This window comes from Drosophila teissieri, chromosome 3R (assembly GCF_016746235.2).
Source record: "Drosophila teissieri strain GT53w chromosome 3R, Prin_Dtei_1.1, whole genome shotgun sequence".
NCBI lineage: Eukaryota > Metazoa > Arthropoda > Insecta > Diptera > Drosophilidae > Drosophila > Drosophila teissieri.
The window spans coordinates 11,579,637-11,592,159 of NC_053032.1; the positions used below are offsets into that span (position 1 = coordinate 11,579,637).

Below are 12,523 nucleotides of genomic sequence, written 5' to 3' on the forward strand. Positions count from 1 at the left end.
TCCATCGGTCCGCAGGAGCACTGTGCCACACTTCGGGGCATTTCAATCAGACGAATTCGTGAACGTAACCGACACCGAGCATCCAGAAGAGATTGATCAGCCGCCGGTTCATCTGATCGATAATGTGACTTGAATTACTCAGTGCAATCAGTTCGTCACGCTGCTAAAAATATAAAAAAAATATTTATAAGAGAAAGAAAAACCAAATTAATAACATCAAATAACGTGCAATGAAAGTGAACGAGCGTCTCCTCTCACTGCGTTTGTAGTGCACTTATAAAGTATCCAATTAAATGGGACTCCGGCTCCGGCTGCGGCTCCTCAGACAACAATAACAGAAAAATACCTGCCGGGGGGCAATAAAAATAATAGCAGCTTTGTGTCAATAAAACAATGCGAAATGTTTTGATATGAAAGCGGAGGACTGCGCAGGAAAGCGATTGCATTAAGTAAGTAAACAGTGCGACGGGGAGGACCCTTCTTCAGGAGGACCCTCATGGAGGACCCTCCGGCAGGAACCCTTCACCTTCAACCGGTTCAGGTGTGCGCCAAAGGGAGCGGGCAGGGGGAAGCGGGAAGGGGGAACCATGGACGCTTTGCATAGATCAGCCAAGGACCGGGTAATGGATAAATGCTTTCACGCTAAACACCTCGATGGCACTGCCAAATAAAGAGGACAAATAAGTGTCTGACAGTCTCGATAAATAGTGGCTTCTATTGGCTGGCAGGGTGTTTTGACGTCAGCGAGAGTCCTTTCGGGGGTCCCACCCATTCTTGACACCCCTCCGTCCCGCAGCGTTTATTTGCCGAATGCAAATGAAATATTATTACACATGCACATGCACATGCACATTACACATACGCCATGTTGGCCGCAAATTGCAACAAATGTTCAACGGAAGTCGGATGCTGGTGCAGTGTGGGCGGTCGAATGAATTTTGACGGAGCTCAGCATTTTTTCTTTCTCACTATTTTTTTTGTGTTTTTTTTTTGGTGTGCTGTACATGGTAACAAAAAAGGAAAATCACATTCCAAACGCATTCCGAAAGAGTCGGAAAGTATTTCGGCTGGCCTTGCAATTGTCACACTTGAAGTGCCCTTCTGGCTTTTCCGAAAAACATCTCTTAATAACGCGAATGTGAAATGGGGCTTGGTCGATTAAAGCGGAATAAGGTGAAGGCCAAACAGCTGGCCAAGAGCTGGAAAATATCTAAAAAATAGGCAATGAGGCAGCATAAATACGAAAATATGTAGACCAGAGCTGCCCAATTGCTCTCTGTCCTTTTTTCTCTGGCCAGACCCATAAAATGTCTTTAAAGAATTTCATGTCCGGGAATAGGTTTCGAAACTTTAATAAAGAAAGAATTAAAATCTTGATTTTGACGATATAAGAATACCAGCTATAAGTCAAATGATTTTATCTGAATAAGACACAACACATTAGCGCCGTAAACACAACAATTTTATAAATGAATTCGTACTGAGTGAGATTAATATTTCAATAAATCTGTTTTCAGATTGTTCAATAATTGAGGCTCTTGCTGCGGTTTTTTCCGAAAAACTATCGTGTCTTTGGGTATATAAAGTTGGCGGCACTGGCTGGCGTATACAAAGAGTATTCTGCTCCATTGTTTGGGTTGAACTTTTAGTGTGAAATAAATCTTCCACGGACACTAACATCAGTGATACAGATTTATCTAATGCCGGAGATGAGTGCCCGTCTGATTGATGACCCATTCCGCTAAGAGCGGCGGAAATCCATTCCCCGATCTTTCAAGTTCAGCCGGCCGAAAAGGATGAACGCTCGGTATCAATTAGAAATTCATAAGTTTGGTCTTTTCGGCAAAGTAATTGGATTTGGGGCAACTCAATTTGTAGCCTTTGAAGAAATAGTTTATGCCCCCACCACGATGGGCAAAAGGGTAAAACTCTGAGCTCTAGCTCTGAGCTGATTGCTGCCATTGTCATGGAAATGGCAGTAAAATGGAAACTGGCCAGGAACCAGGGAGATTAGGGTGCTCCGCTCGTGCAAACTTGGCAATTGAGTTGCGAATTAGATTATCAATCAAAGTGCCAATAAAAACGCCATTGCTTATCGCGGTCAATTGCCGATGGGTGGTTTGCCGCCAAAGAATGTTCCAGCCCCCGATCGCAAAGCGATTTCAGTTTTCCGACTTTTGGCTTCCACCCGGAATCCCAGTAACATTCTAACGAATGAGTTCATAAATCTATTTTCGGCCGAAAGCCCCCGCGAAATGATTTCACACACATGATTTCCAACGCCACTAATTGAACACTCGAGATTGGAAGTCTATAAGCTATACTCGTGCATACCACCGCAGATATCGCAGATATCGGTAGACCCAACTTGCGGCCGAAGAAAGAGGACCTTATCTCTCGGCGATGGGATGACACATTCCATTGAGCCCGATCGATACCTTAACCCTGACAGACATCCGTGGCTTTGGCATCGCTTCCAATTAATCAGTTTCACCTTTGAGTACGTCACTAGGCCGGGCCAATATTTACACATCAGCCGCAGCATAAAAAGTAAAAGTACCCTTGCGCACCTCGCCCCCGGCCAGATTGCTATCATGTGAGCGATAAGCTCTTTTATGACCATTGCGCGTCAGCATTAAAAGGCTTAGGGAAATGGCAGTGGAAGTGGAAGCGGGGGAGGAGTCCGGGAAGGCCGAATTGGGGTACACCCTTCCCGAGAGCCCTAGGCCCTTGGTCCCTTATTATCTATTGCTATAATTAGAACTAGGCCGCGTTAAGTATTCAAAAATAGTTTAGCATGCTAAGCAAAACATTTAGTGCCTCGTGCAAAGCAGGTAGTTCACACCACAACATTTTGGAATCAGTTATTAAACATATTGGCCCCAAGCCCCATATTGTCTATTTCTATAATAAGAACCAGCCCGCGTTGAGTAAAACATTTAGTGCCTCATGCAAAACAGGTATTTCACACCACATTTTAAATTCAGTGGTTAATAATTAAACATATTGGCGTACAAAAGCACCTCCTATTACATATGCCAGAAAACAGAACTACCCTAAAAACAAGAGTCTAATTTAATGTTGCATAGCACCCCAATGTTTGTTCATAAATTAATTAAAAGTTAGTTTACAATTTTGTGGTCCACGGAATTTATTACGGACTTTCCAGTTGCCGGAGATACTTGCAGCTGAAGTCTTAAGCTAATATTCCAAGCTTCCCACACAGAGATTTGAATATGCAAATTGTGGTACTGAATGTGAATTATTCCCTTTTTGCGGCAAACGCCGTTGCCTGCGGCTTGATTCCGGATTCCTATAACCATAACCATACCCATACTCATGTCCATACCCATTCCCGTGTTCATTGCCATTGCCACTCCGATTACGATTGCCATTGCGAAGTGCCTGCGTTCCACCGCCACCTAGTCTATTGCGATATCAGTTTTAATTTGGTTATCGCACCCACACAGCCGAACAGACGCTCACAAGGAGTCGCAATCTGAAATACTCCTATATATAACGCACACCATCGGACTATCGCTAAATAAATAATACTTAATGCCAAATTATTGTCAACAGAAGTGGCAAGAAGTGTCGAACTGCCAGCCCTTGCCATTCGGTCTGCAGTCTCGCGCTCAGTCAACAGTCATCCGCGTCGCTGGCTGTTTATTCCGGCAATATTCCGACGATATTCCGACGATATTCCGCCGGAATCTACGTTGCAAAAGTGCCGCCTATAACCTATAGCTGCACATAATTTAATCGGATATCTAATAGAGCGTCGAGTCGAGTACCAATCTTATCGCCAGGCGCACGCGGAGGTCTGTCGGTTGTGGAAAAAGTGAAAATAGTGAATGGGTGAATGGTGGAAAAGTTTCGGTGATGAATAGTCGAATCCGGCAGACGAATGACTATCAAGTTCGGAAATGGAACGGCTATCTCCTAGATACGGCATATCAAGTGTTAGCTGTAAATAATCCACAAATAAACACACATTGAGGTAAAAGCTACAAACAAATGTTGCCATTCAAAATAAATAGTCAAATTAGGCTTTTTGAATATTTCTGACTTAAAATACCTTTCCGAAAAACCTCTTCCGTTTTCAATAAAATTCGCATCTATAAGTGAATATATTAAAGTTTATATGCGAATTCAATAAAATATTCGCAAATGTAGCCATTTCGTTGGCAAATTTATTAGTAATACATTACAATACATTTCGCCACTTTGTGGTAATAATACTTACTTTGTTTAAAGCTCATTGTATTTATATATTTTTATAATTATTATTAGAACGAAAAGTGCATTTACTGCCAGGAATTCTGATGGTGATGACTTTCTTGAATTTACTTTACGAATAAACCGTGAATATTTATATAAAAATGTTGAATTTTCTTATAGGAAATACCTCCATAAATTATTAGTTCGTCTGTGAAGTTCGGTACCTAATTCCAAGCAAATAGTTGCATACATTTTAAATTGAATCGAACCAGTGGGGTTTTTCAATGATAAGGTAACTTAATTTGATTCATTGCTTTGTTATTTCGGTAAAAGTGTGACTAACTACAGGATTAGCAGTTATCTACTTAAAAAGTAAAGTATTTAACTGTTTTGGTAATGGCAGCCCAAGACAAAGGCCATCTTAGGAATCTCTCAATACCGTTGACCACTTTTAACGTAAATCACAAAGGCGGGAAAATTCAGTGCTGTGCACTTTCACCCTTGAGATTGTTGAATGCTTAATTGCAAGCGAATAAATGAAAGTGACAATTTCGCCGATTGCAATTGAAAGGAGATTGTATGGAATGCAGTGAAATCCATTTAATTTCGGAAATTGTCACAGAAAATAAATCAGATAGTATGTTCATGGAAACTTAAAACACGTACAAATAGATTTAAGGATAAAAGGAATGTGCAAATTGTTATTGTTTCCTGCTGAGAGCCGTTTTTATTGCCATGCAAAGGCCTTTGCCGAACTTGCTAACTGCCGAACTTTCCTTTAATTCCAGTTAACCGGACGTGCAACTGGACACAATGACCGCAGCTGGGCCGCGCTCCTGCTCCACCAACTCCAGGGATATGGCAGGATATGGCTGGGCCTAGGCGGGCTGCTGCCGGAGATAGCCACACTCGATTGAGAACCCAACTGGCCGATCCATGGCTGTCAACTTGCAGCTGAATAATTTAAGCGTCATTTATCCATCGCTCATGTATGTGGCCGCCTCCTCTCCCTCCTCTCCCTCCTCCCTTCGGGGATTGGGCCTGGGAGTGGGTGGTCTGCCGGAGAACATATCCATCGTGTACGAGGATGCGGCCAACGGGACGGGTGGAGGCAGTGGATATCCCAGCGGCCCGAACGGAACGGATGCAGTGGCTCTCACCGAACCCGGACCCACGGCACCCGTGACCACATTTAATTACTACAACGAGTCGGCAGCGGCCGCCGAGTGGGCGCACTTCTACGACCTGGTGCTCTCCTGGCAGGGCATCATCCTGATTGCCGTCTTTGCCACCTTCATCGTGGTCACCGTCATCGGGAACACCCTGGTGATACTGGCCATATTGACCACTCGCCGGCTCCGCACCATTACCAACTGCTTTGTGATGAGCCTGGCGGTGGCCGACCTCCTCGTGGGCATCTTCGTCATGCCCCCCGCCGTCGCCGTCCATCTCATAGGTGAGTCTAGTAGTGGCTGTGCCTGTGTGTGTGTGTGTGTGTGTGCGCCAGGGTGTGTGAGTGTGTGGCAGCGCCATTAAGGCATTAGAGTCGTTCCGCGAAGGGAGGCGCCGCTTGCCGGGCTTTTCGCGTGATTACAAGATGAAGATGCCATTCCGGTAAATCCCTCAAAAAATTGCTAACAAAAGCTTGGCGCCCTGAACCAAGAGGCTACACTGAGAAAAAATCCAATCCAAGTTTATGAGACTTGTATAAAATTAAGTACAAATGCAGTAGCAATACTTCCTGACGAATTTAAAAAACTTTCGAACCTGCGAATAACAATATGATCCTGCTTGAAGCATTGCCTAGCGATTTCTTGCGGGCATTTGGATACAGATCTTTCTCCAAGTGTATCCCAACAAAGTAGCACGAACAGGAATAGCAGCACGGACACGAACAGGAACTCGAGGAGGAGGCGTGTCAGAAGGGGGGCGGGGCAAGCGGCCCGAGTATTTATGTAAATGCTGCTAGGTGAAATATGCGAGTATGTATCTCTCTCGCCTTATGGATTTGTATTCTTTGAACTGAAAGAATTTCTTTCATTTTTTGCGTCGGCTCTCGTGCAATTTCCTCAACACAAAAAAAAGAGGCTAGCAGCCGAAAAAGGGGAAAATTCCCGAGCCCAACTTTGTGGAAATTCTTTAAAGGCAACGGCATGTCGAAAGTTTGTCATAATCATCCGGACCACTGACAATCCGAATCGGAATGAATTATTCTCTTCAGAAAATAGTTCGCCTTTGTTGCTGAACTCGTGGAGTTGAATGGGAAATATGCTAATTGCATGATCCTTGACTTAACCACTTCTGATTTAAGCTCAACTGGCTTCTGTTAACTGCGCTTGGAACTGTTTAATATAAAGTTTGTTTTCAGGTATTCACCCACTAGTTTCTCTCTGTGGAGATTCCTTTTAAGTCTCAGTCATAATTACTCATGCCCCCAGGTTTTTTCGAGGTAAACAATTTACCAAGCCCCACTTTCAGACCATTTTTGTCTAAAGTATATGTACGCATATCATTAAGTTAGGACGTAATACACCCACACGGTCGGGATTAGTAGTTTGCTTTTGGAGCCTTATCAACTTGAAGTTGGGGTAGGTACTGCTGAGTAGTAAGTAAATGCTGAGTAGTTAGTTCTTATAGATATGTAGATAACAACATACTCCTCCACGGATGGAAAAGCATTCCAATGCCATTTTTGTTTATTTTATTAATTAAGAAATCCCCGTTTTCCTAATTCACTCCTAATTTTGCCTTTTACTGGTTCAATCCGAGTCCTCTGAGACTCAGCAAATTGCATCCTTACATTGGACCAACCCATCTGTGCTAGCCCATAGGCAATATCCTTGTAATGAGCTCCTTGGCTCCTTGGTCGGTGCGACTCTCACAAAAACAACTTTTCATTTGGCGCACGGAGACCATTAAGGGGCGCTTGATTTAAAAATTAATCGCTTGACAGGCCTCGGACGAGGAGAAAACACTGGAAGAGCTGGAAAGGTTGGGGTTCAATGGAGAAATTAAACCACTAACGGGTTGAAGGGGACAAGAAACATTGCCAAAATTTGCCGAGCTGGCCGCTTTAATTGGCCTTAGGTGAGGCATTTGCTGAAAGCCATGGAAAATGTTGCTAATCAAATTGACTTTGGACCGGAATTTTAAGTTGGCCATCCCGCAGCCCCGCTGCTCCACTCCGCGCTGCAAAAGGCTGGTGCAAAGTTTTTAATTTGGAATCTTGATTGCAGGCTCGTGGCAACTGGGCTGGGTGCTCTGCGACATTTGGATCTCCCTGGACGTGCTCCTCTGCACGGCCTCCATTCTCAGCCTGTGCGCCATCAGTGTGGACAGGTGAGCAGAGCTCTCCGGGAGCATATTCCCGTATTCCCCCTAATCGTAAATCCCGGCATCCTTCACGTCCATCCGACAGATATTTGGCCGTGACCAGGCCGCTCACGTACTCCCGTAAACGGCGCTCGAAACGATTGGCCCTCATCATGATCCTAATCGTCTGGCTGCTCGCGTTGGCCATCACCTGTCCCCCCATGCTGGGATGGTAAGTACACTTTAAGAAATTATTGCTATGTAGGGGAGTTCCCACAACCTAGTCTGGGACAGGCGTTTGTCGACAGTCCACACACTACTAAAATTAATCGACTTCGGGCATAGGTAACCCCTTTAACTAGATAAAATTCCATGTTGTTCGCTTCTACTTTAAGAACAAATTTTGTGCCGTGCGGAATAATTCCACGACTTTGCCTAACTAACTAAAAGGAGAATTAAATAGAGCGCTTTGTTTATATTTAACTTCATTAGCACAGTCAACAGATTTAACCAGAAATGCAATTAAAGTTCTTCTTCAAATGTTAGTAGCAGAAATTAAATTCCACCAAGAGAAGGTTAATTTATTTAAGAATCCAAAATAATTAAAACTCAATTTGCCTTCATTTTCAATTAAAAATCTTGTGTAATAAAATTAACATATTATATTTGTCCAGTGCAGCAAACTGTGCCAAAAGATGTCATTGCATAATTTTGAAGGACCACTTAGGGCATTATTAGCTATTTTTGGTCCATCTTAAGCATTACAAATGTTGCCAACTGTGAGTGGAAATTAATTAGCATAAATTTCGAGACCTCCGAGCAGACTGAGTGGCGACACTAAACTGAACAAACGAATATAATTAGCTGGCAATTGTCTGCTGCTCTTGCGACCTGCGACCTCTGACCCCTCTGACTCGTAGGACTCCCCTGAGCCCCTCCTGCGGAGGCGAATAATTGGGAGCTTCCTGCATTAGTTGACTAACTTGGTGGCCCATTAAGCGTATCCTGCTCACTTCCATTTCCCGCAGGTACGAGCCAGGACGAAGGGACCTCCGCGAGTGCCGATACAACCAGAACGAGGGCTACGTCATCTTCTCGGCCATGGGCTCCTTCTTCATACCCATGGCAGTCATGATTTATGTGTATGCAAGAATTTCCTGTGTCATTGCATCCAGGCACGACAATATGACCGACATAAGTGTTCACAACAAGGTAAGCTCTGTCGCAGCCATCCAAAACCATGCCCCACGTCCTCCTGTTTGCCTGCAAACATTCGCACGTCTCCCGCCATCGCCATCGCCATCCAAAACCAAAGCCAACATGGTGCACAAATACGGAATACGGAATACGGAATATGGTATATGGTATAGGGAAACCACTGCAGCTGCAAACAACAAACGCTGCCCAGGCCAGCCCGGCGAAAGTCATCTCTGTTGCGAACCACTCCGGCTTAAAGGACACTCCACGTGCGGCACAAACTGCGGCACGTCCGCTCATAATTCCCAAATGCCAGGAGCTCACACAGATTTAAATACCATACCCTCGCATCGGGGTATGTGCTCAATATCCGGTCCGATCCGATCCGATCCGGTCCAGAGTGCCCTATAACACAAGTTTTTCACTTCAACTCTGGCGGCCCATATAGCTGAATTAATGAGTTTTCAACTAACCATTTTCTGAGGGGCGAAGTTTGGCCGCTTAAGCGGTAAATGCCTTTCAAAAACGTTAGTTATGAAATGATGAAAATGCTGCAACATTCATTTAAACAGAAACTAGAGCAAACAGCATGATAGTGCCATCAACATTTCTTAAAGTGCCCAATTGTTTCTGAAACAAACTGCAGGGTAATCACTAAATAGCTAACATTAAACGAAGCTCGCTTTGGAAATTGCTTGTGCATATATACATTTGCACATATACCTCGTGTGCATTTTAAAATAGGCTTAAATTGCACTTAAACTGAATCAAGTCCAGGCAACCATACGCACTGAAACCAGTCTAAAATCCAGTTTTATGTGCATGGAGATTATCACATCGTGCAGTTGATATTCGTAGAACAATGGCCTCATGGCATTAGGTATGTACTATGTAGCCTTAAAGCAGCTTAAAGTCACCTGCTTACCACGTGGTTCCTTAAAGAGGATGATGATGCCAACAAGAGTGTTTAAAGCTGCGGCTTTTCCTAGCGTGCCTTCCGTTTCCGTTCCTTTCATCTCTGCCGCTTTTTGCCGCCCATTGACTTCATTTTAGTTATTTATCATCGACATTGACTTAACCGCCTTGTGCACTTTGCGTGTCTAGAAATTCAAGCGCTACACGGCAGCGGACGTAGAGAACGAGCTGTCGGAGCAGGAGCAGCACAGCTCGGTGGGGCAGCGCCAGAGACAGGCCACATCGAGGACCTTCTCCAACCAGACGATAGCCAAGGAGCTGCACGACATGATGCTCAGCGACAGCGACAACTGTGCGCCAGTGGGCGCTGGAGGAGCAGGAGGCGCTGCAGGAGGAGGAGGAGGAGGAGGAGGAGGAGGAGGTGGTGCCACTGGCGGCACCCACTGTCAATCCCTGCTGGCCCTTCCCTCCGGCGGAGGAGGCGCCTCCATGGGTTGCGCCAAGAATGGGTGCTACGAACTCACACGACCCTCCTCGCTGAAGCGCGCTTCCACCGCCTCCACGACCATTACCACAATGACGAGTGGCATGGGGCCGGGCAGCAGTCTCCTGGACGCGCAGTGGCAGTCCCAGCCGCCGGCTCACACGGGACAGTCGCAGGCCCACTCCCTCTCGCAGCCACCGCGAACACACAGCTTTAGGCATTCGCATGGGGAGCGGGAGCGGGAGAGGGAGAGGGAGAGACTGAGGAGCCATCACCACCATCCGCATTATCATCACCAGGCGGGCGTGACCACCACATCGAGCAGCGGGAACACCAGCGGAAACACCAACAGTAAATCGCTGTCCAATCGCATTACGTCGCTGAAGAAGGAGAACAAGACCACCCAAACCCTGAGCATTGTGGTGGGCGGCTTCATCGCCTGCTGGCTGCCCTTCTTCATCAACTATCTGATCACCCCCTTCCTGGCCGAGCACCAGGCCAGCCAAATGCTGGCCAAGGCCCTCACCTGGCTGGGATGGTTCAACAGCGCCATCAATCCCTTCATCTACGCCTTCTACAGCGTCGACTTCCGGGCGGCCTTCTGGCGCCTCACCTGCAAACGCTTCTTCAGCGCCGGCCAGAAGCCGCAGTTCCCCACGAACACCATGTCCATCAGGCGATAGAGTTGGACTGGACTCGCCCGGAAGGACAGGACGGCAACCCTTCGAGCCCTGAACAAATTGCCCCGCATAACATATTATTAACATATTCATTAACTTTAGACGCGTCGGCGGCGAAGAAGGTGTGGTCCCTAATTGCACCCACAGTCCATGTGTAATTGTTCTCCAGTTTCTCGTATAGTTTATTTCATCGTCAGGGTTTGCTTCCGATTCTGGATCATTTTGCACTTAGGAGACGAGCCTCGCCCACCAGGAATTCCACTGGTTTCAGTTGACCTTTCAGAAATGCCAGGCCATTACAGCATTTTCAAGCAGTCTATAGGGAAACGTCTTACCGCAGACACTCAACTGATTTAACATAACAATCGGCATCTTTCTTGACTCAGAACACAAATAATATCTCTAATTTGTTTGTACGCATAAAAGGTTTTTATCATATTTACTTCCAAATTTTCCTAAGCTTCGAGATAAACACTTCCACTGTTGCGAAAATTTATGGAAATAATATAGATAAAAAGCTGAGCCACACTATCTACCTATCTCATAAACGAGTGCTATGAAAATCTTTTTATGATCGAAATCTGTTTCCTAGTCAGGGAAAATATAATTTTTATCGTCATAGTTAGGCACATTTTCCTGAAAACCTTTTAGAGAGTAACATAAAATGTCGAGTTCTAGAGACCTCAATTCCCTTAGCACAAAATTGACTTGACGATGTTCGACTTAATGAAGCTTGACTGTACAAGGATGGCAATACGCGACTGCAGGCGAAGATTCAAGGTATTTTTGCATGCGGAACCCAAGGAAAATCGGATGCGTATCGATTTAGTAATTTCCGCGCGACTTTTCCGCTCAGCGGGCGGCGCCTCGAAAATGGCAACATTTTCCTTGGATGTTGCTTTTGCCGGGCCGTCAAGACAACTTGGACTTGGCCAGTGGCACAGACAGTCTAGATGGATGGGAAAACTTGTTTATACGGCCCACCGAAATTACGGCCATTGCCTGTGCTCCGAAATTCAGCCGCGTGCTTGTGGGGAGGTAACCAGTTTGGTGGTGACCCAGAACCACTTCCGCATTCCCTTTGGCGATTTACGATGCAGCTAGCTAGTCCCTGTCGCACTTGCGTTAAGTGCAGGCATATATATCTGTAAATATCACAGTATATCATATCATCTGATATCAGGACATCATAAAGCATATAGCCCAGAGATACGGGTTGATTGATTTACATGGGGAGGGATTGAAATCAGTGGAAATCAGTGGCTAGTGGCTGGGATCGAGTTGAGAATTAGCTTTAATCAGCATTATCGGAATACCAGTTAAAAACAGTTACTGTGATTTAGTTTATAGTTGAAGTCGGCTGCGACCTCAAGAGTTTTCCTTTAGTCTTAACAGTACTCGTATAGAGTGAGTGCGTGCGTGATTTAATGAGTGAAAGTGAGTGTGTGAATGGGATGTAATCAATTGTACGAGTATAATCTAAGGCATAATTTATTCAGGCCATCAGCAGCTTAGCTAACCCTTAAGTAGGACTACATTTCGTGTTGTACCAAGCAATCTACTTTCCTAACTCCATCCATTGCCGGCGGCGGTGTGAAGTCATAAACGCAATCAAGCAATGCTACGCCTACGCCTACGACATAGAGATTAAGTCAGACGAAACTCTCATCAGCAACAGCATGCCATCCCTTTTCCTGGATCCCCCAGTATATCT

At 45.3% G+C, this 12,523-nt stretch overlaps 1 protein-coding gene across 2 annotated transcripts; it reads left to right on the plus strand.

Annotated features, from left to right (window-relative positions):
* LOC122619774 (D(2) dopamine receptor) lies at window positions 1-11,312 on the plus strand. 2 transcript variants are annotated; one of them, XM_043796891.1, is made up of 6 exons: window positions 1-449; window positions 5,010-5,677; window positions 7,458-7,560; window positions 7,640-7,765; window positions 8,562-8,745; window positions 9,835-11,312. In XM_043796891.1, exons 2-6 carry the CDS (start codon window positions 5,158-5,160, stop codon window positions 10,810-10,812), a joined length of 1,911 nt encoding a protein of 636 aa, XP_043652826.1. In that variant the 5' UTR covers window positions 1-449; window positions 5,010-5,157; the 3' UTR covers window positions 10,813-11,312. The 2 variants fall into 2 exon arrangements, with proteins under 2 accessions (XP_043652826.1, XP_043652827.1); XM_043796892.1 differs by lacking the exon at window positions 1-449 and adding an exon at window positions 3,657-4,000.
* Window positions 11,313-12,523: the final 1,211 nt, after the last annotated feature.

Bases quoted from the DNA above. Each gene is read 5' to 3' on its own strand.
- LOC122619774 (XM_043796891.1), top strand. From the start codon at position 5,158: ATGGCTGTCAACTTGCAGCTGAATAATTTAAGCGTCATTTATCCATCG. The intron at 7,561-7,639 runs GTGAGCAGAGCT...TCCATCCGACAG, and splicing joins TGCGCCATCAGTGTGGACAG to ATATTTGGCCGTGACCAGGC. The intron at 7,766-8,561 runs GTAAGTACACTT...CATTTCCCGCAG, and splicing joins TGTCCCCCCATGCTGGGATG to GTACGAGCCAGGACGAAGGG.